The 22,943-nt window shown below is 40.6% G+C and overlaps 1 protein-coding gene across 4 annotated transcripts in view; it reads right to left on the bottom strand.

Moving 5' to 3' along the window:
• LOC308123234 (myocyte-specific enhancer factor 2D homolog) overlaps positions 1-21,578 on the bottom strand; it is a 28,564-nt gene extending 6,986 nt beyond the window's left edge. For all 4 annotated transcript variants that reach the window (XM_080485617.1, XM_080485616.1, XM_080485615.1 and 1 more), the window contains exons 1-7: positions 21,370-21,578; positions 10,810-11,193; positions 6,411-6,614; positions 5,936-6,073; positions 4,560-4,776; positions 3,886-3,942; positions 3,135-3,310 (exon numbers count right to left, since the gene is read on the bottom strand). In XM_080485617.1, coding sequence (XP_080341743.1) covers positions 3,135-3,310; positions 3,886-3,942; positions 4,560-4,776; positions 5,936-6,073; positions 6,411-6,614; positions 10,810-10,863 — 846 coding nt within the window. In that variant the 5' untranslated portion in view covers positions 10,864-11,193; positions 21,370-21,578. The remainder of the gene's footprint in view (positions 1-3,134; positions 3,311-3,885; positions 3,943-4,559; positions 4,777-5,935; positions 6,074-6,410; positions 6,615-10,809; positions 11,194-21,369) is intronic.
• Between the last annotated feature and the right edge of the window lie 1,365 nt (positions 21,579-22,943).

Genomic DNA, 22,943 nt, shown 5'->3' with positions numbered 1-22,943 from the left:
CATTCTATGCAATTTATCCTATTTTAACTATGTACCCCCACTATCAACTATATCCATTCATATTTTATCTACAGTATTTAATCCTATTCTATTGATGCCTATTATAGCTACAACCTATCCCAATTTTATTTACTCCTATATCATCGTTAATCCATATTTAGCTTTATTTGTTGCTGCTTGTTTAATCCAAACAAAACAAACTGGACAGATTCAGTTTATTCCCATCAAATCCTCATTTTTAAGAGTTGAAGCTAAATTGCAATAATCACGTGATTTAAGGTTAAACAAGAGTTGTGACTGACGATATATTGAGTGAAATGCCTTTAATGTAAAGCACGTTACTTTTTGAAACGTCTCTAATGGGCATGTCTTTGGGTGGACGGTGGTGAGTGGCGACATGCTATAAGCGGTGCTTGGCACCACAATGCCGACTGAGAAGACACCCATGCTCTACATGGCATCATACGATGAGGTAAATGGGCCTGATGTAAAACTAACTGGAGCACTTGAGATACGCTTCAGCTGAAACAAACTGATCTTTGTGACGAGTTGAAGTTTGGTGATGCAGCTGCTGGAACTACAAGTCCATGAGCCCTGAGCCACATGCAGTCTGAGTGAGAAACCACAAACTGAAGACCATCCCAAGAAAATGTCGGTGGAACAAGACCAGAACAAACGATGGACTCCTGCACAGTTCTGCTTCATGCTAACAGTGTACCAACAGTCGACTGCCGTCGACTCATGCGAGTGACTGACGTGAGGAGAAATCACCTCGTTTACCAACTCCAGCTCATCCTCTGTCTGCAAAGGGTGGTAACAAAGAGGGTTACAACAGCCAAGCCAGTAAAAAAACAATAATAAAACTACTCACAGTGCTTTAACAGCGACCTCAGCGATGGCAAATGGTCTTTTTGTGTGTATGAGCCCTGATTATCACCGTGAATCTGATAGCTTTTTGTTGCTGATTTCTTTCACATGAGATGTTGTTCAATCCAGTGTGAGTCTGAGTACAGGTAGGATTGAATCAGGTCAACTGGACTTGATCGACTGTCTTGGAAGACATTTTGCCCCTTATCCGTCATTTCATGCCGTCCCTGGACTAACGTAGTCTTCCAAGACTTAAGGCCGAGCCCAGATGACCCGATTCAATTCGCTTTGCGGAATCAAAAATAAAGCGACAAGTAAAGACTTTCCATGCGGAGTTCTAATGTGACTCTGAAAACTGCACAATATGAGAGAAGACTCCAGAAGATCCACTACCTAAAGCTTGATCAGTACCATGGTAGCAGTACAGACCACAATTCTGCAGTCTACAATAATATTCAAGTGGGAAACTATTATATTGTAATTAGAAAGATTTACTGGAACATGAATCACAATATAACAAGAAATCATCAATGTATCAAATGTTAGGAGTTACAAACATATCACCTCATAAAATACTAAGTATTTACTTATTTAAAAAAAAAATAAAAAATCACAATTCAAAATGGCACATGGAAAGATTTCCTTACATTTTAACTTTATCATGTAATTAGTAGATTATCAAAGAAATGCTAAGAATTTTTATAAAAGTATGTACAATGTGACATCATTGATATTGTATTACTTAAAGTGATACTGATGTTTTCTGGTTCCGTGTGTTTAGCTCATTAAGCTTTTAACCTTTCTTGATTTATAATTACCACTGAGATATAAGTAACTCTAAAAGGATCTGCATTCAGTAATCTAATTTGTCATAATTCAGGAGAGCCCAATATATACGTATTTCTTTAATTATCATTAAAGAAATATGAAATGAGAAACATTTTGGGGTTAATTGCCGTTTAAAGTTCATTTAAGCCTAATCAGGTATTTGCTGTGACTGACAAGCTGCTTCGAGTGGCAGTTCAGTTTCTCCGCCTCTTGATCGCTACAACAATCACTGTGATTAAGTGTTTTTTTTAAACCATTGTTTGCTTCACTCAGAATCTCAGAGATTCACTTTTGAGTCGCTGAGGTAAGAAACATGTCGTCCATCGTTACATACAGTCTGTTTTACTGATCCACAGCCTCCTGTGTTATAGCAAACACCCTCAAAGACCCTGACGAGCACAAGTACAGCTAAAGACGTTTAAGGGTGATTCACAGACACTTCATTGACTGCTTGACAAAATAACAATACATTGGTGTTAAAGTGACGGACCCCAGGCAAGATGATGGCAAACGACCCTCTATCAGGTTGCTTATCCTGCGGCTAATTCCTGAAGTTCAATGTTTAAGTAAAATTTTCCATCTGATTTGTTGGCCAATGAAAAAAAAACCTTTTACATGTGAATCTCACAGCTTTCAGGTTCAGTCTGCACATTTGTCTTCAGTCTAAAGGTGGACACACACCAGGCCAGGAATTCTCATACTTATCCAAAAACTTATGTGGCGCCTTTGCCTTTCTGCATCAGACTCGCGCTCTACAAAGTTCTGGCCAATCACAAAACAGTTCAAGGACACCAGGAACGCTCTGCTTACATGATGTGTCGGGACCAAGCCGCAAGAAATTATTAATGATTTATTTTCTACAGTTTGCGTCGACCTTTAGATCTTCACATATAAGCCGACATACAGCTGAAAATTACACCCTTAAAGTCGATACTATACACAGACTTCACTTCTACACATTTAAAATTACTTTTTATAGTTGGCCAACAACCTGATTTTTTGCTTTAAGGGGGATGAAGTATGCTTTGTTAGTATTACTACTTCCTGCAGAGATGTTCATGGGTTGGCTGACGTCTAATTTGCAAAAGACTGATACTCCGAACATCCCGGGGAGAGGGAACAGTATTGTCAAAAAAAACAAAACAATTTAGAAAAGGTCTGCATTTAATTCAGCCCTTTTTTCTTCTTCTGAAACAAAGTCAAACGTCTCATGACTCATCTTGCACTAGAGGGCATTCAGGAAATATGCATCCAATAGAAAAAGCATCTTGGCTGCTTAAAATGTCAATGAAATGTGAAACGCCCGTCTCCTTTGAAAAGGAGATACTTAGACAGACAGGTTTGACTTGCCCTGACATTGTTCCCTGGGGTCTTTAAAAGCATCAAAACGTTAACTCAGCGAAGGCCCGACTTTACAATCTCGGCTTCGTTAAGCTCACCATCTGCATGAGGCTCTTTCCGCCGGTGATGACTCGGAGGTCTGGCTTGCGGCTGTTGACCATCTGGGGGCTGGGAGGTGGGGGTGGAGACTTGGCCGGGACTACTTTCCCCAGGCTGTTGCCGTTGGAAACAGTGAGGAGGCCTGGGGAGGCCCTGGCACTGGTGTATCCATTAGCTGTGGGGAGACGGAGGTGCAAATGGACAGGAATCAATAGCAAAATCAAACAGGTGAATGCAGACGGTGGGAGGACAGGCAGCATGCGCCCTCAAAGGTGCATTAGATAATCCTCCAAAGGTTTCCAATTCAAACTGTTATTCTGCTCAGAGAGCCGATAATTTAAAGACGTGTCAACGACGACAGAATAAAGGTCCTTGTAAAGTAAATGCCACCCTGAGTAAATGTTCAGGATTATTGATGTTGAGACACATTTCCTCCCTATTGTCAAATTCGTAGACGGCCTTTGATAATAATAAACAATTTTGGAACTATAAATGTCTCATTGTCAATAAGATTCTATAAATGTAAAAAAACAACAACAGATGCCATCTTTGATACATTTAAGTTTCAGAGGTTGTGGAGAGAATATTTCAGTTTTTTATCTTCTGATCCCACTGAGGTGGAGGAGGAATACAATGTTAATAACGCATCAGACCACCCAATGGACACTTGGCACAGAACAAAAAAAATAACCACAAGGATACAGCTCAGGTTTTGAGCAAATCCCGTAAAATAATCATACTGATACTCACGGACTGGACTTGGACAGCCTCCATTTGAATTATTAAGGTCGCCACCAAGAAGAGCGCCTGTGGATAAAAACATAAACAAAACAAATTTCTTGACCAAAACCTGTTCCATTTTTAAAATAGAGAAACACACATTAAAGGTTATTAAGCTTCCACTTCACTGGTTTGGTCCAATTAAGTACAAACTGGGCTTTAAGCGGCAGCTGACCTAAACTGAGTGACAGATCTGCTTCTTCTTCTGCTACAAGTAATAAAGGTAGTTTTGGGGATTTCAATTCTGGGAAGAAACATACATATTATCAACATTATTGTGTTTTGGTAGAGAAATGCTTAACTGCCATTTCTGTAGTCATTAGAAACTCCACGCAGCTTGAACCGTTTCATAAAATGTGGTGCAAAAGTTAGAAATTGCACAAGGATTGTCACACAGGTCAAATTAGTGCAGAGCAGACAAGTTCTCCTCCCTGCACAGTGAATCATCTCATTTCATGCAGAAATGTGCAGAAACCTACAAGCAGTCCGTCCTCAAACACAGAGCCTCTTCCACAAACACAAACATGGTCGGATCCTTGATGAAATAAACAAGACGTCCCTGAGCTGAGGATCATCTACTCTTTGTTTTTCTCCCGGTTGTCATTTAACGGCCCCACTGGTGCTGCACAAGATCACTCGCTCACCTGCACTCGCTGGTCGCTGTGGCAACCCAGGAGACACTGTGTTTCTCTGAAGGGCCGGTTGCTGTGGCGACAGGAGGTGGGTATCGGTGAGCGACGGCGATGTCACGTAGGAGGTAGTTACCAATGCGTTGCCGGGATTACTGAACTGCAGTGTGCTTTGATTGGATGCCTGGACGGTGACGGGCATGGAGAAGGTCTGGGCCGGAGTTGCCGACTGCTGCAAAAACATCCGAGTTTCACTTTCTGGCGCTCAGTAACTTTATGCATCATTCCAACGATCACAACTGACAATGAAAAATGTAAATCTAAAATATAACACATTTCGCTCATAACATGTGAGACATTTCTATATTAGTTGACAAAAACATAGTGGAAAGCTTTATTATGGTTTATTTGTTGATAAAGCTGAAAATTGTGCCGTGGTTCACATTTCACACTGAACAAGGGTTCCCACGTGTTTCAGAAGCTCTCAGGGATCATTAGCTTTAAAACACTGATGAATAAATAATATGCTGTAGACTGGCAAGGAGTAAGTCAAATAAGTTTCGCTTCTTCCTTCTCCTTTTTAGACATACTTTCTGTTTGTGTGCATGTGTGGTATGAGTGAGTCTGTATTCACTACAGCTTTTGAGATATCTGTACTTAATACATGCATGTATGTGATGAATATGTCTGAAATGAATATTATCAAAAACAACAAAAAGAAAAATGAAAAGTCAAGAAAGAGAGAAAGAAAAACAGAAAGAGGAGTGTTTAGTGGCCTTGCTCAAGAACCCACAGGAGTGGTGTTTAGTTTAACTACAAGCTGTAGTAGCTGTACTTTCTGCACCCGAATAAAGAATCTCTCCTTTCTCTCACTGTTCAGCCGTCTGCACACACACACACACATGAAACACAACGTGACTGCCTAAGTTATGCTCACTAATACGGATCAGTGGCTCCACATTAACATTTTGCTGTGTCAAGTTCTTAATGTCAATAGGAGCAACAAGTGTGAAATCCAGAGTTGTGAAAGTCAAATTCAAAAGGAAGTAACAGGCGAGTATCATCGGCATACAATAGTAAAAACAAAATCTGGGGCTGCAGGAAATTCATTGGTCATATATCTTCTTAAGGACTCAAAACTTAAAGCCAAATATAAGACCAGCCCCCAAACTGGTAAAATAAGCTGTTATCTTCATGATGATCATAAATGTATAAAGTTTTCAGGAGATTATGATGAAGCGAGTGTGAAACATGCCATTAGAGGAACTTCACACTTGTTGCAGTTTCTGGTTGACAAGGCAGAAGATAAACAGAAATGCCCGGCCAGCGAGTCAAAAGGGAAGCAGAACAAAGTGCAGCTAGAAAACTCTGCATAACTTTCACAAACTTACTCCGTAGCGTTTAAAGAGAACATCCAGGTCCTCTGTGGTCTTGCGATACTTGTCATCATTAAGGGGACTTTGGTCGATGGAGTCTTCACCGTCCGGCTCTGGACTGTCACAACCGTTGAAACCTTTCTTTCTCAAAGTCTGAGAATATAAAACAGAAAGAGTTAATCAGTCATAAAAGATTTCTTTGCAAATACTCGCCACAAGTTAAAGTGGTCATTTAACAAGGCAGGGTGATTTTGCTTGGAAAGTAAAAAAAAAAAAAAAAAAAAAGCCTAAAACAAACAGTTCTGAGGTAAATTCTTTATTCCTTTGTGTAAGATTCAATTTCCCCCCCCACAGAAAATTGTTTTTAGTGAATTTTTTATAACATTTTTTGTGACATAATGACCATTTTTAAAATGCTCAAACATCAACAAGTTTCCTGGTGAAACGACACCTAAAATCCCGTTCATACAAACCGGTATGGTGGATTTACCTCGATGATGTCGGCGTTGGTCCGGCTCTCATGTGGCTCATTGTACTCCGTGTATTTGAGCAGGACCTTGTCCATGTCGGTGCTGGCGTACTGGAACAGCTTGTTGGCATGGTTGAAGATGATCAGGGCAATCTCGCAGTCGCACAACACGCTCAGCTCGTACGCTTTCTTCATCAAACCGAACTTTCGCTTTGTAAACGTGACCTGTGAAGGAAAAAGATGAGCAAAAGTTCAAGATGGAGGGAACAGAAAACAACAATTCTGTGGTTTGTGACTTGTGGCGAGTTAATGTGTTGAAGCTGATTACCTGGGATGACACATATAAATATAGCTTCTCCTTGTCACTGCCTTCAATCCCTCAAGTTTATTTGCCATGGTTACAATGATGCCCGTGATGTAAACACTTCCCTGTGAACGGGTCTGCAGCGATCCACACACAAAGAGGAGCAACACCTAATTGATAATTCAGGAAACGTTGATGGCCTGTGAGTAATACTTCAGCTGACTTGTGGTGCGGAAAATACATTCAGCCAAATAACAGACAAACACATTAGATAACAATGGCAGACACGGATAATAAGAGAAATGTTTTGTGGGTTTTTTTTATTTTTTTTGTGCCTTCATCATAAAGAGCCACCGATGAAACACAATATAGTCGATTCCAGCATCCATACTGAAGCATCCTCATTTCTGTGGCCTTTTGTGCGTCATGATTATTAGCACTACAATGAAATAATAACCTTCAAACTGTTTGGTTTCACAGCAGTCACTAATCATCAATCTCAATTAAAGATGACTTTTATAGGTATCACAATTAAGTGTGTTGATATTTTTAGCTTTGATACGCGAGCGATTAACATTTATCTTATCTTGCTTATACCTGAACTTTGAAAACTAAAACTAGAACAAGGACTGGAAACTGATTTATCTCAATTCATTCGAGTCTTCCATGGTTTTCCATGGACCGTCTTGGCTCAAAAACCAACTCATTACAAGCAAGTTATGCATGAGACCATCTCCCAACGCAACCTTGAAGCAGATGGGCTACAGCAGCAGAAACCCACACATGCTGTCACTCCTGTCAGCTAAAAACAAGAAGCTGAGGTTATACTTCATACAGGTTCATTGAAATTAGAGAACTGGAAGGTTAGTTTGCCCTTCTGATGAGTCTTAATTTATGCTGCCACGTTCAAATGGTCAGAATTTGGCATAAACAACTTGACAGCATGGATCCATTCTGCATGGTTGCAACAGATCAGGCTGCCAGTTGTGTGAATCTTGTTAACAGACTTTGCAAACAATTGAGAGTCCTGGAGTCACCACAGCTTACCCGAGGACTGTTGCTCATCGTCTCCATCCTTTTGTGAACAAAGTGTATCACCACTTTACGGCCACTAATTGGTTTACATGACTAATGTTTCTGCTGCTGACTAGCAAAGAGGCTGAAGTTACATCACCAACTAACCACACACATCCACAATCATCAATCTGGTAGTGTTTGCACCTTTTTAAATCCACGTCATGAAGGCTTAAAGCAGTTCTGAAGTCAAAAGGGATTTGAACCAGTTTCTACCAATGTGAATGTTATATTAAGGTCTATAAGTGACTTTGAATGTCAGAGACATTAAATAAAAAACTTTTAAAAGTCTGTATTTTGGACATAATTTATCTGCCAAAGTGTAACAAAATCTGTCTGCATAGATAGTTTAGAGCTGTTGAGATGTGGAATTAGAGTTACAAACTAAAACATTCATTGATGGTTCGCGAAAATAGTCTAATTGTGGTAGGAATTTCAAAATACTCTTTAAGAAAAAAAGGTTTTGGAGAGCTCATTCAACCCAGCTGAGAAAACAAACAGGACACAAGCAGAACTCAATGGAAGTGTCCATTGAGTTCCAAATGTTTATACTTTTATCTGAAAACGTGCCAAAAGAAATCCAGTCATGGAAAAATAAATGTGCTCGAAGATTGCCCCCAAACCACGAAGAAGAGAGCACGAGGCGAAATACTCTGTGGTGTGATGAAAACACAATTAAACTTTTCAGCTGAGTTACAAAGCACTTCTTCATCGCTCGCCCAGCATCATCGCTACTGTGAAGAGGGGTGGCAGCCTCACGCAGCGAAAAGAAGAAGCCACAAATGGAACTTGGGGGGGGGGGGGGGGGGGGGGGCACATTTCTAGGAACAGCCTGCTTTGGAATACTTAAGACCTTTCACAGCTGAAAAGATGATGGACACTTAGAGGGGGACAATGGCACGAGCATGAAGCCAAATCAACACTCGAGCTCCGCAGTCATGACCTGAGTCCAACGCAAAAATCGAAATGATTTCTAGACGGCATCTCATCTCATCAGCAACCTGCTCAGCAGCTCGTACCAGAGCAAGTCATTCCTGGTATTCCTGAGACTTTTCATGATACAGAAAAACAGATTTTGCACAGATTTTTGTTTTTCTTCAGCAAGCTAAGTAAACACGGACACAAAATCAACCTTTTCAAAAGTAAAGTCTTCTACTTGATGCAATATCTTTTCATGTTTTATTTTTTTAAAAACATATAACTGTATAATAACTAAAGTGATTGTTGCATTCAGGCATTTCCGAACAGGAGAGTTATCGGTTGGGAAAGTCCCACATACGAGTGAGAACAGGAAACAGGCAACAAGTGGACACATACTCTGCATGAGTAGAGACTAATACTTTGTTTCCTTAAAGTCACAAAAACAAGAAGAAAGTTAGTGCAGGTCAGGCCATTTCATACTAAAAGAGAAACACAAGAGCAGAAATCCCGAGAAGAAATGGGAGGAAAAAAAGAAAGCACGTAGGTTGCACGACCTCTTTTCCAAAGTCAACCACACTTAGTTTCTGACCAATCACACAACAGTTATTGAACATCATCACATGGGAAAAGAAAAAGTTCGGACGTGTCGAGAACAAGCTGCAAGAACTCCCACAGCAGGGCTGCGAGAACATCACAACGTCATTATTTTTCTTTTGGGAGAGAGAACAATTTTCACAGTTCTTGCTCATTGTGTTTGGACCTTTAGATCGCTCTCAATCGCCAGAAATATGACAAACAACATTGATTTATCTGGTATAAGCCAACGCACAGCTGAATTTATGCTCAAAAAGTCAATATTACCTACAGACTTCACTTCTACACATTTGGAATTACTTAAGACTTTTTGTGGTTGGCAAACTGTTTTAACTGGGATGAAGTACGCTGTGGTTAGTAATATTTTCTATGTCAATGTATAAATGTTGTTATGTGAGTGATGTTTAATTTGGGATTGTTGTTATGGCAACCAAAAACAGTCAGCAAGTGAGCGCCCACATAATCTACAAGAAGTTACAAACCGTATGAATCAACATCCAGCTGAAAATACGTCGATTTTGCTGAACGTTTGGAAATGCTGATGATTTTTGTAATCAGATGGGTAATGACCAAGTTTAGGTATGTGAAGTCGGGCTATTTCGGTTTGAAATAAATATTATCTCCCATTGATGTGCTGTGACGTCTGATTTGCTAAAACCTACTGAAACATCCTAATTTTCCACTGAAAACTGAAAAACCATGTATTATCGCCCCCAAAAGTTATACTTTCTAAAGTCCCTGTTGCTCATGAAAGCAACTGTAGGGCTTTGTCTAAGGCAGAAGGATGAAGACAAATAAATGTCCAAAACAGTTTATGGCTGACTTCTCAATGAAAAAAAAACCAGCCACGCTCAGTTTTACCGTTAAGCCGACATAAAGGCATGCAGACTGTAGATTATTTCAGTTGCACATCACCTTGACACTGAAACATTATGTTGCTGTTCAATCCACTGAGCCGTTTGTTGTAGTAAAAACAACAAATTATTCTAAATCCTCAAGCGAACATGGAGGAGCTTCTTTAATCAGCTCCAGAGCAGCTACGGTGAGGCTGCTTTGACAACTGAACCACCGTGTTTGTTTTTAAAAGCTGTCAAAAAGAATGTATTTGAAAGCTGCTTATTTCTTCTTTACTGTTCACCTGGATCTATTTTGTGGAGTAATGTGAAAAGGCAAACGGAGGGAAAATGAAAAACGAACTGTTCTGACTCAAGTGACGGATTAGATCCGTTCATTAAAGTCCTCTTTCTGTTATCATCTACTGTTAGAAAGAAGAAGAATATTAACCTATAATGGTTAAAGAGGTTGGATAGGTAATTTCTAAGATGGCGGATTTCTAAAAAGTTTGAATGTTTTTTACCCCAATTTCAGTAATCTTTTGCAAATAAACAAGAATAATACTTTGGTAAAGTATTAAGTTAAAGGTTTATTTTGCCACATTAAGTCATCTTTCTAATGTTTTTAGATAAAGAAACAACAACAAAGATAAACAAAAATCTGTTGCATACGGCCGAGCCACCATAGACTCACCTGCTTGTTCCTTTCGTCGGTGATCCGTTGGATCTGAATCTTTTTCCTACCCATGATGCTTTGCAGTTGTGAAGACAAATGTCGCAGTCGATCAAGTGGAGAAGCGCCTCTCGGAAGGTGAGAGAGGAAGTGCAGTCCAAACACGCTCAGACACAGTCATGCATCCGAGGACACGTGCGCACGCACATTTCTCTGACCAGGTGCGGTGAGACAACGACGTCGGCTCGTTTTCTTTTTTCTTTCTGTTCCAAAGGGAGGCGAATGATGAGAGGGCGGTGTGGAGATGTGTGATGTGGAGAAGTTGAAAAGAGCTCAGTTCATCGTTTCTTCGAACAGGACCAAAGTGAGAAACGTCCCTGCAGCGAGGAGAACGTCACTCCTCTCCTGCATGACAGAAAGACAACAAGTTATTACTCAAATGTCCCAAATGTACAAAACTCTAAATAGGGGGGGGTATCTCTGTTCAGGAGGACCACTGCCTCATAAATCATTAGGTTATCAAATTCTTGTCACATGAGAAGATGAAAATAACATGACAATGTTCCGATAAATTAAACAGAGGGCAACAAAGACAACAGTGCTGTGTGATCACGAGGGCCGAGGAGACACCAGCCAGCACAGGCTGCAGCTGAATCACAAGTTACATTCAGTGGAACGCTCAAACAAACCAAAACATGAAAAACAGATCATGTGTGTGCGATGGTGCTCAAAGACTCAATCCAAACAGTCAGAGTTCAACGTCAAGAAACTGAAAGAGGAAAAGGTTTAAAATTGAACACTGCTTTTTCTGTTAGTTTGTAATGTTTTCAAATCCATCCATCCATCCATTTTCTATACATCTGGTCAAAGCTAGTTATGCTTGAAGATGAGGTACATCCCAGCCAAAGGGTGTTCAAAAATATGAATTCTTCAGTAAATATTTATGTGAAACGATAAAATATCGATACACCAGCCCATAATAACGTTACCCAATCTGGCAGAAAGAGCACTCAGACAAAGCAAAATGAACTATTTACCAGTTCACCTGCAAAGACACACTGAAGTTAGCAGCGCCGCTCGCCTCCACAGAGATCTGCGGATGATAAACTACTCTGGATGAGGCCAACAAGCATCTCTTCACCTCAGAAAAATTGCAGACTGGGGTGTGTTTTATCTGTGTCTTTTCAGAAACGTTTTGCATTTAGACAGCAACGTTATGAAAACGAAACGGAAACTCTAGAACTGCTGTAGTTCTGCTGCCGGGCCACTAGTAGGTGCTGTGCAATAAAACCATATGCTGTAAACATTCAGCATTGCAGTACCAGCGTTTCAGAAAAGTTTGATTTTCATTGTTTCCATGGAGACAGAGTGTTTTCAAGACGTTCAGGTCTCAGTGACTTTTGGTGCATAAACGAACATCCAAAACACAGCCAGAGCTTGTGTAATTGGGGCTTAAAAAAACTAGGGACCTTTTCATCACGAGGCTAAGTTCTGCACCACTGTGCAAATTCTGTAAATTGAGCGTTTTCAATCCGCATTGCAATAAAAAAAGAAAAAAAAGAAACGACAGTTTGAAACATAAAAGTCATTTACTATCTTAGAAAACAAGCTGTGAACGATCAGCTAGTCGAAAGTATAGAAGATGGATGGTTGAGTGTGGAGACATGAAGATAAGCCCTACAGCTATAATGTGAGGTGATTATTGGACTTTGATATCGTTCATATTGACAACAGGGTCAATCATTGATAAGTGAATGTCAAATGCATTTGAGAATTATCCTGCCTTAAAGTATGATTGCTGATGCCTCGCGGAGTAACTATTGTGTCACGTTCCTACAGTGTCAAAGTTATGCTGTTAGGGCTATAAAGTGGAATAAAAATTCAAGCAAACACAATGTTTCTCCCAACAGTGGCAAATCAATTGGTGACTTACAGTGTAACAGAGACGATATGCTGTTCTTCTGAGTAAATACATGCCAGATGGATCATTCATTCATTCATTCATTTTCTTCCGCTTATCCATTTCCAGGTCGCGGGGGTGACAGTCTGAGCACTGTCACCCAGATCACAATGCACCATTTAAGAACCTTCCTGCAGGTGGTGAGCCCACGGGAAGGTGGCGCCCGGCGTGGGACACGAACCCACTACCCTGAGATTGTGACTCTCATGCTCTACCAACTGAGCTAGCCGGGGGTACCCAGATGGATCAATTAAATGGAATAATCAATGCTCAAGCTGATTTATTGCGGCCTTGCACAGAGCTAAGCACTTTAAACACGTGAATCATCAGAATAAACAAGAAAACAGTCAGCATTTTTTTTTTCCCCACATGCATGACGCTTTAGCCCTCTTTAGGGCCGCTCGGTGCCAGCGCCGAAACAATCAATGTCGTATCACTTTGAAGGAAAGTCAGAGCGGGCCTCCGTGAAAAGGAAAGTCAGTGGGCAGCTTTAAGACCTTTAATAGCTGATTCAGTAGGAAAAAGTACCAGTCACGGCGGCTTCGCAAAGGCTCAAAAAACTGCATCGATCGTGGTCGTGAATCAAGACATTTCACCTCAAAATCAATATCATGATATTTTCTGTATGAGAAACTAAAGTTTGTCTCAGAAATATAAGAAACCCTTTGTCGACTGCGCTGTAACATTGTACATGTGGGCTTTCCATCTTTGTGTGCACTCTGAATCACTGCCGGGGAGTCTTTATGTCGGGCATACCTTGAAATCGTCATTACCATCTGTATGAAGGCCTGATAGCCATGAATAAATAAACGAGAACAGTGGAGAATGGATGAATAGGAAATCCTTGAGAACTCTGCTGTAGCTCAAATCTCTGAGCCGTCCCTAAAACAAGCAGACAGATTTGAGACTAAAGAAACCGTCCACCCTCTACGCTGGTTTAAGGGATATATTGATATGAAGCTATTCCAGTTTGACATATTACCTGCCTCGCTGATAAATATTTAGAAAGCACCATACAGACAGCAGCATCATGTTTAAGTGTTATAATTCATTAAGTCCTGGATCCCGCTGCACTTTATCCTGCCTGCGGTGAGAGCTTTTAAGATATCTACAGCTGTGATTTACCTTCACAGCCGGGTTGCTCAGCGAGTCATATATTAATCACAACATTTCATTAAACGCAGCCTGGTGCCGTGCTGATGCTTTGCATTCAGGATGGCTGGTCTGCTGCATTAAATCAGGCACTTCAGCACGCGAGAGGACTCCGATGTTCTTCTATGGATTAATTCGCAGAACAACAGAAAGACTCCCACACTGGAGAAGTTCCTGTTTCTTCTTGTGACCTTTAGCTTGTGCAGCAGTGTTCAGATAGAGAGATTATTATTCGTCAGTACTTTTGACATCTTTTAAACCACATCCCAATGTACAGCCACCAGCCATAACATTATAACCACTGATGGGTGAACGAGATGACACTGATTCATGGTTTTATCATGTATCTAACAGGCACCAAGTTAACATTTTGAGTGAAAAGTTCTGGACGACAGTATTGTTCTGATAGTAAACCTAAGACAAGGTGAAGGCTAACTGATAAGCATGACTCCATGGAGAGTGCACCTTGCAACCAACAGGACTGAAAGGATCTGCAGCACACACCCTCAGAGATCAACATGTAGCATTAATAGAATAAATAACATTGATAGTAGGTCATGATGCTATTGGCTGATTAGTGTATATTCCTGTCCAAACCAGGCTGAAATAATTGTAATGATTAAAAAGCCCCTTCCACCTTATTGAAAATATTTCCTATTAAATGAAAACTAATGATAAATTAGAATGAAAAATCCTCAAATAGAGCAAGTATTATATGATGCCACTGGTCAGGAGTAAATCAGTCCAATTAGTGTCATTTGTCTTCAAAAATGTTTCTGATTAATCAATATTTTTGTGAAGTTGCACACAGAGAAACATCTTTTCGTTTGTAATTTGTGAGTAATAAATCACATTGTGCTTGGTTTGGAGTGGTACAGGATGAGTTAAACCATCAAGAGCATGATCTAATCCTCAGCATTCACAGCTTCCATCAGGATAGAAGTGAACGTGGTTGAGGTATTTAGGTTCATTTAGGAATGACAAAGTGCAAACAACACATGGAACCCAAGCTAAAAGTTCAGAGTAAAAACTGAACAAAAAGTCATTCCCTCACATTTATAACTCCAATTTGTATTCACCTCAAAGCCACTCTCCTTCCTACACATGGGCTAAGCTGCTGCAGCAGGCGTTACGCTTTCCCTCCAGTCTTGACCCTCCACGTTCGTGCTTTCCTGTGGGATTGTTGTTAGGCCAGACGGAAAAAATGGAAAAAAAACGCCACTGGAGTGCACATGGGACCTACGTGAGCCACATTTCAACACACGTCCAGCTCGAGAATTAATCAGAAGATGTTAGCACTCCGGCAGATTAGCTTCACCTCTAATGATGGCTGGGATGGATCTCAGACTTCACATATGGATAGCGGCATGACGTATCGATCGCGTGAATGTCGTTGCCACTCTTCTTTATTTTTCAGGGTAAAATTTGCACTCGTACGACGACCACCTGCACCAGCAGCAGCAGCTGGTCTTTATATCTTGTCATACATTTTCCGCTTGCTGGCTGACTGATTTCCAGAGATGTCCATATGTGATGTGCTGTATTGGTACCAACACCAATACTAATCTGACTGAGCAGGCCAGGTGTCAGCTGTACGCTACATCCTCACCATTGCACATGTTTATTCACTGCCAGACAGTTTTTGTTTGTTTTTTTCTTTCTAAATTGTATTGAAGTATGAAACATCACATAAAAACCTCTGCGGCGAGTCCCGCTTATGGCAAAGTTCTGAGTTGGGCTCTGGCACGGCTGCATGCCAACGCAGGTCGACACTGTGAGCGGAGGCATTAGAAACAGCAGTCGAAGCTTTCACACTCTCAGTCATCATCTGGAGTTAAGGCGTCGCAAATGACGCAGGCTGCCTCAAAGAAGAGGCAGCGCCTGTGAAGTCAGCCGATCGTTGGTGGCAGAATGTTGTGATAACATTTGCGACTAAATATCTGACACAAAGTTATTTATTTGATCAACACTCTGTGTTTAATCTGTGCAGAAATCAAATAATGGGAGTCACTCTTCAAGAGAACATTAAAAAGTGAGGAGTTCTAACATCTTTGGGAGAACTGAATACACTACTGAGCAGTCGTGATGATCATCTTTTTAAGTATGCGTTGGTTCACAAAACCTATTTTAAGTCATTGTTTTAAAGTCCTGATTTAGAGCATTCTTGGTGAAAAAGAAAAAGAGCCATACATCTAGCCATTCACCTTTTACAACTGTTTCATCCAAGTTAGGGTCACAAAGAGATGAAGTTAACATTGAGGGGAATAAAGACAGCATTGCGGTTCTGGACAGAAGGGGACAAATACTGTAGCGAGACATCTTATTTTTAATTATTTTTTGATAACTCCAGTCGCGACACATCTAATTCTTTAGACGGTCTCACAAACGAAAGCAAAACATGATGTTCCAGGGTTCACGGTGAGGTCTTAAGTGGTAACTTATCTCTTGAAGTGGTTTTAAAGTCAATATGTGAATGGTTCAATATAACAGATAGTGGAAAGTGAAGTACAGTTATTAAAAAAAATTTCCAAACACCAATTTTGACGGACACGAAGGTTGAATGTCCACAGTCGGGAGTGAATTAAGGTCAGGGGGCTTGTTCAAAAAAAAAAAAAAAGAAAAGAAAAGAAAAAGGGATAACAAACCTCCAAGCTTGACCTTGAAAACACACACTCCACAGCTCGGTTCAGTATTAGTTCAAAGCAGAGACGTACATGTATAGAGTATTTTCACATTCTCCCGACAAAGATCTTTGTTAAAACTGAGAAAAACAATCTCATTACCAGACGTGGCTTAACCACTGATGCTATTAACCCAAATTGACAACTTCAACACCTTTCAAGATGTCACACGAAGGTCAGATCAAATATTGCTGTGGGAATTGCTCTGCTAGAGGAACTCCATTATCCATTTATTGGTAAATGTAATAAATTACATCATTTAAGATATAACATGCTATGGTAAGGCAGTTAGCAGACTTCCAAAGCAATGTCAGAACATTTCAAAACGTTTTCCAACAAACTCTTACAGAGAGGTTAAAGTTAAAAACACAACATTTCCTCTAAACACATGAGCCAGACATCTCTCTCTTGAGGAGATCCCAAGCTAATCTTCTGTTTATTGGCATTTTCCAACAATTCAACAGTGACACCAAACTGCCACCGTGCGATGGTGGAGCTTTTCATACAGCCATGGTTCTGCTGAGCATCATAATAGCTCATTCATTGGCTGTAACTGTAAAGCACCACCTCTAAAACAGTCACCACAACACAACATGGAGAAACACCCGACAGCTAGAGGGACAAATTATTAGTATTTTTTTTTCTAAAAACCTTTTCCCTTCTGACTCCACTAAATTTGCCAGCGTCGGGCAGCACTGCGAGGCCTGCCTCTCTCCCTGACTGCACTCTGCATGGCTGCCCCCTCATTACTGTAATTGACACGTTCATCCCTCCTCTTCCCCCTTAAGGCACTGATGGCTCAATTAGGAGCTGGCCGGAGGACTGATTGGACACCAAGATAACGAGGTCGCTGCTCGGCTGCAGCTCAGCCCCGGATGCAGCCGAGTCAAACGTGCACAGTGACATACGGGAGACCAACGAGGCAGAAAAGACATAGTTTATGAGTCAGTCTAAACAGCCAGTGGAAGACAGTGTATAAAACAAGCATAGCAGGAGCAGATGAGTGACTTAAAGGCGGAGCAGGTTTGCCTCATTATCTTAAGGAGGGAACTCTGTCACTCTGATAAAAACAAGCAATGCATATGTTATTGCATCATCCAAGTAATGGTTATGCAACCCCGGAGTATTCTTCTGACGAAGGAGAGCGCAATCAAGCTCAGGGTATGCATCTGTCTGTTTTGGAGTAGTGTAATTAGTGGCAGTGACCTTTTGCGGATTATGCAGTAGCCAATGAAATGTGCCAGAGCCCTGAGTTAAATGCTTGGTGCCTCAAACATTACTTGCAGCAGGGTTTGCCATCCGGAGCTCTCAGGCGAGGGTCTGGGACTCTGGACAACCTTTCTTGCTCAATCTCCAAAGGTGGACAGCGAGAATTTACGCTCAAAAGAGTGTCAGGACTCTGCATCAATCTGACACCTGAGAAGATGAAGCTACACACAGATCAGTTAGGAACTAACAGCTTAAAGTCGCCTGCAGGCAACACAAGAAGAGTTTTAAATATTCCCATTCTCATTATAAAACCATTTTGACTATAGGGTGCAGGATAATGATGAAATCAGTCCATTGAGGACTTCTAAAACTCATTAATTTATCCAAACACAAAACCAATCTCCAAAGATAATTTAGTTAATAATCCATCAACCAAGGGAAGAAGCAACCATCACATCTGAGGAGGAAAATTAGAGTGTTTGGTGCCATATTTTCCTAAAATATGTCTTGACAGAAGCTTGTGTCAATTGACTTTTTAATTCATTACCTTGTCGTTTCAGCACCACAAGCTGTCTGTCTTGAATAATGCTGCCACGTTTCACAAAGCACCCGACAGTATGATGGGCCGCGTGCTAAAACCTTCAAATGTTCCTTCATCATAACTACAATCTGTAATAGTACGTCTAAATGTATGAACGTATGAATAATATTGGTGAGAAGTACTGCTTATCTCAAAGCTAAAATGTCTATGTAAAACATACAAGCCACAAAGAGTTTATTCAGATACTGTGAGGTTTTAATGTTCCTCTTTTATGTGACCAAGAGAAGTTGTGAAAAAATATAAAAATCTTGTCAAGAGACACGTGTCTTATTGAAGAAACGCCTCACAGCTCATACAACACACGCGTATCGCTGATATTGAATAAGTTCCCCAATGAAAAGCAACTCAATGAGCTGTTTTCTAAAAATGTTTACAAGAAAAATAATCGCAATTATCACTGACTGTGAAGGACAACCTGAAGAAAACTTAATTGGTAATTTAATAAAAGGGTTGATATTTGCAATTCTCTCGGCATGCCTTCGGTATTTCAATTACAAAAGAGGAATGGGGCAGGCTTCATCTGCCGTTATACTATAAAAACTACAACAACATACTAAAAAGTTATCTTCACATTACTCAGTATTAGAAAAAGACTTTATTGTCCTCAAATGAGTTTGGCCAACGGTACAAAACAAACATCATTTATCATCATTTCTTAAATTGTTTGTTCATCTCGTTGGCCATCATCTGTCAGGAGACACAATCGTTGGAATACCCACCGCTCAAATAATGCCAACATTTCAAGAAATGAATACGGTCTTCAGAAACCGTTGCTGTGGAAAACCTGCATAATTCTGTTCATCTTGGCCTCCATTCACAGCTTTGTCAGCTCAAATCCGGGCACTGAGACGGCACGCTTCGAGGTAAATATTATCCTAAGCATTTTAATAAATACTCTCTTTTATGATAACAACCAGTTTGGCCAACCAATATGTTGATCCTGCCATGAGTCCAGTAGAGAAACACGACTTGGGAACCTGCGCAATTCAAACAAAAAGGTGTCGCTTTTAAAATTCCACAAAACAAAAGTCTTTTTATACTCCGTCCAAAGTACATATGAGCCATTACAATAAAAAGTCTGGTGGAAGAGGAATTATCGGTGCAATCTCTGCTGCTGATCAGCGGGACTGCACGACCTACAGATGTTGGGATGAATCCATCTGCAGGGACGCCTCACAGCGGTGGATCACCCGTCAAACTGGCCTACTTCTGCCCAGCAGCTCTGGTTATCTACCCTGGGAGGGCAAAGGAAATCAGAGGTGCACGAGCCAGCAGCTCAACACATACAACCACCATCAGTGCCCTAATTTGTTCGAGTGGGGTAACTGAAAAAGTATAGGGGGAATACAGATAAATCGGCTTAAAAAAAAACCTTGGAACAGCAGGTTATCCTTTTTAAAGAAGTAATTCAATATTTTCTTTTCGTTTCTAGCAATTTGATGCCAGAATGTCCAATTTTATTGTGTTTGTAACATTCAAGGCAAGAGATTGGGGAATGGATAACTGATGATTTAGTTATAGGCTATAAACTAAAAATAGCTTTCAGACATTATTTTGTTGATCGTAAAGTAATAGAACATAAGAACAGTAATTAGAACATTTTAGCAAACAAAAACCCTGTCAAAAAAAATTATCATTTTCTCACTTTAGACTTTATTTTTGGATGAAACAGCGCCTTTATTAAACTGCAATTATTATAACGGGAGACTTCTCTTTCAAAATACACTTTATACTTTTCAAGTAATTTAGTATTTAGTAGCTCTTGGACCATTCAGTTAGAATAATATTAATTGTGTGATTTGTGGCAAATTGAAATATAGACTGCAGTGTTACATGTATGTATGACAATAAAGAGTCAAATTTAAATAGAAACAAAGACTTCCAAGAATGTCTTGAATTCTCATCATGGTCATTTTAAAGCCTACAGTATGTATGTTTGAACAAGAAAACCATAGCAGCTTGGAATATTTGAATTTGAACATAATAATTCGATATTCAGTAAATTATGGGAAAACTGAATTTTATGTACCAACGTACCACAATTAAATTTTTTCTTCTCAACTAGTATTTATAAAGCCAGAGACCTTCCAAGTTGTGGACTAATCATAATAATAAAATAAAGGGATTTCCAATTTACAAATGACATTACTTCAAAAGGATTAGTTTAGGTTCTGAAAATTATTAGCATTAAATAAGCTTGATATGTAGACAGAAGCTTTTAGTTTTGGGCCAAGGTGGATATTCCCTTTCTATGTTAAAATAACTTTTATTATGTGGATAAAACAAGCAGAAACACGATTTTATTCTTTCCAACAGAGATGGAACGACGGGAAACGATGCACGAAGGGATTTGAACAATAGCTATTTTACTGACGTGTAGTAAGCACTTCTCATATCGCCCAGCGAGGAACAGTGTCAGATTTGGTATAAGGAACCAATATGCTGCTTGAAATGAGATTAGTATGTGAGGAGATGAAGTGGGATGAGGACTGGGAGCTGGAATCCTGCAGCCGTGGTGACAGATGGGGTCTGGAGACTGAGCAGGCCCTGTGACGGCAGACAGGTAGCCTCCAGGATCGAGATCTGACATGTTGGACACCGACAGTGCTGTCACATCACCTGTCCTCATTGGTAACCAAGCCACGCGTGCTCCCGCAGCGAACCCGCGGCCGAGAGTTGGAGCAGCGAGACGAGCGAGCGTTACTCCAAACAGGCCATTTCACAATTTTCTAGTTACGAGTCCGACCGACAGCCATTACCTTCTTCACTCTCTCCATGCAGCTCGGCTGGGAGAGCTGGAGTACGCACTACTTTTAACCCCCGTTTCGTGTTCATCTGAACGCTGCGAGCCCGTTTTATGTAAACCAAGAGAGTTGTTAGCCATAACTTTAAGCTTTTTTTAAAATAACGAGGCGAGCACAGTCTGGACCCGTGCGAAGGAAAAAAGACGCAGGAAGGAAATGTATCACTCCACTTACCCTGAAATATTGCTGATAAACACCGACTATAGGCCTTCCGCCACCCGCTCCAGAGGTGACCCGCGTCGAGTTAAGAAGCATTAAATAAGTGCTCTGAAGCGGCGTCTTTATTGACACGGATCGGCGGCATTTTATTCCATTTAATGTTGAAGTAACTACACTGTCCACCCTGGCGACACAGCGTACCCACTGTACGACCGACGTCAGTGACATTAGCAGGCGATTGACTCACCGGGGAGCCAATGGGAAGCTGACGTGAAAAGTTGTGATCCAATCAGAGGGCGGTGTCAGTTGAGGGGGCGGGTCTGCGGGAGAGGACATGACGGAGGTGACGGCCATGTTCTGCAATAGTGTTTGTATCCCTCCGCCTCAGTATTTACCTTTTGCATGATTTTGCATGTGGGGAAAATGTCAGTGTAGCCCCACTGTGTCCTACCTGCTTTCCATACCACAGCCCGCTAGGACATTTGTTATTTCACGGCTGGAATCACCACAGCCCTGTACGTGGAAATTAACAAATTTGTTCAGACATGGGGAGTCTGTTAAAAAAGGGAAAACGTCCAAATTGTCCTTTTTAAATCTCTCACATGATATCCCATCACAGCCTGCAGAAATGTCCACTGATGTTTACCAGCCACTTGCTTTATGTGGAGAAAATACCAGGCCGACAGTTACATCAGTGAAAAGTCAAAAGAATGCACTATTGCAGAATAATGTGCAAATCAGCCATTCACTGTGTTAAATAGGCCAGCCCACCCTGTGTATATTACTGCATAACATCCTTTTATCATCATGTGTTGGTCTCTTTTGGATGCATAAGCTTTCACTGTATTTATTCTCCATCTTTGCACAGAACAGTGCTTTTATATGCATGGACAGATCAGGGCACAGTGACCCCCCGGGCAGAAAGGTGCAAAAGGCCCCCGCAGATCAAACCAAAGATCAGGACACCCTGCAGTTTTGTTGATGTCTTGTGCCTCCAACTGCACATTATTCAGTTGTTTAGCATTGTCATCCTGTTATAGATGTTTTCTTTGCTTTTTTTTTTTGTTTTCTCCTTGTGGTCATTTTGTGGCTTTGTACTTTCATTTTTTCCTCTTTAAGTTCTCTATGTACCACATTTTTTATCAGTTCTGTTTGTAATTATTTTGTTTCTCACATTCAGTCCTTTTTCATTTTTTATATAATTGCATGTTTGCTTTATACCTAACAGTCCATTCTTTACTCTTTCTTTGGGTGAGATTTCACATTGGAGTGACCTGGATAGACCTATTTCCAGCCTCTCCTCACCTTCTTCACATGACATAAAAGGGCGTGATGAAGGTTTAAATGCCTATGGCTTCTCAACAAGACAGACCTCTGCTGTTTCATTTGAGAGACTGTTTTAGAGATTTTTAAAGCAAAAGTCCCTTAATGGAATTACCACGAAGTAATCATCTAGTCCACGGCATGTCAAAAACCCATTTTACTCAGAGATTGAGCTTTACAGTGTTATAACAGCAGTCTTTGCACTACAGTAGACTTTTACATAACTTATACTAAAAACCAGACTGCAGTAACAATAAGACCTGCAG

The sequence above is a fragment of the Lipophrys pholis genome (assembly GCF_963383615.2).
Source record: "Lipophrys pholis genome assembly, chromosome: 17".
NCBI lineage: Eukaryota > Metazoa > Chordata > Actinopteri > Blenniiformes > Blenniidae > Lipophrys > Lipophrys pholis.
This window is presented reverse-complemented; position numbering and strand designations above follow the sequence as displayed.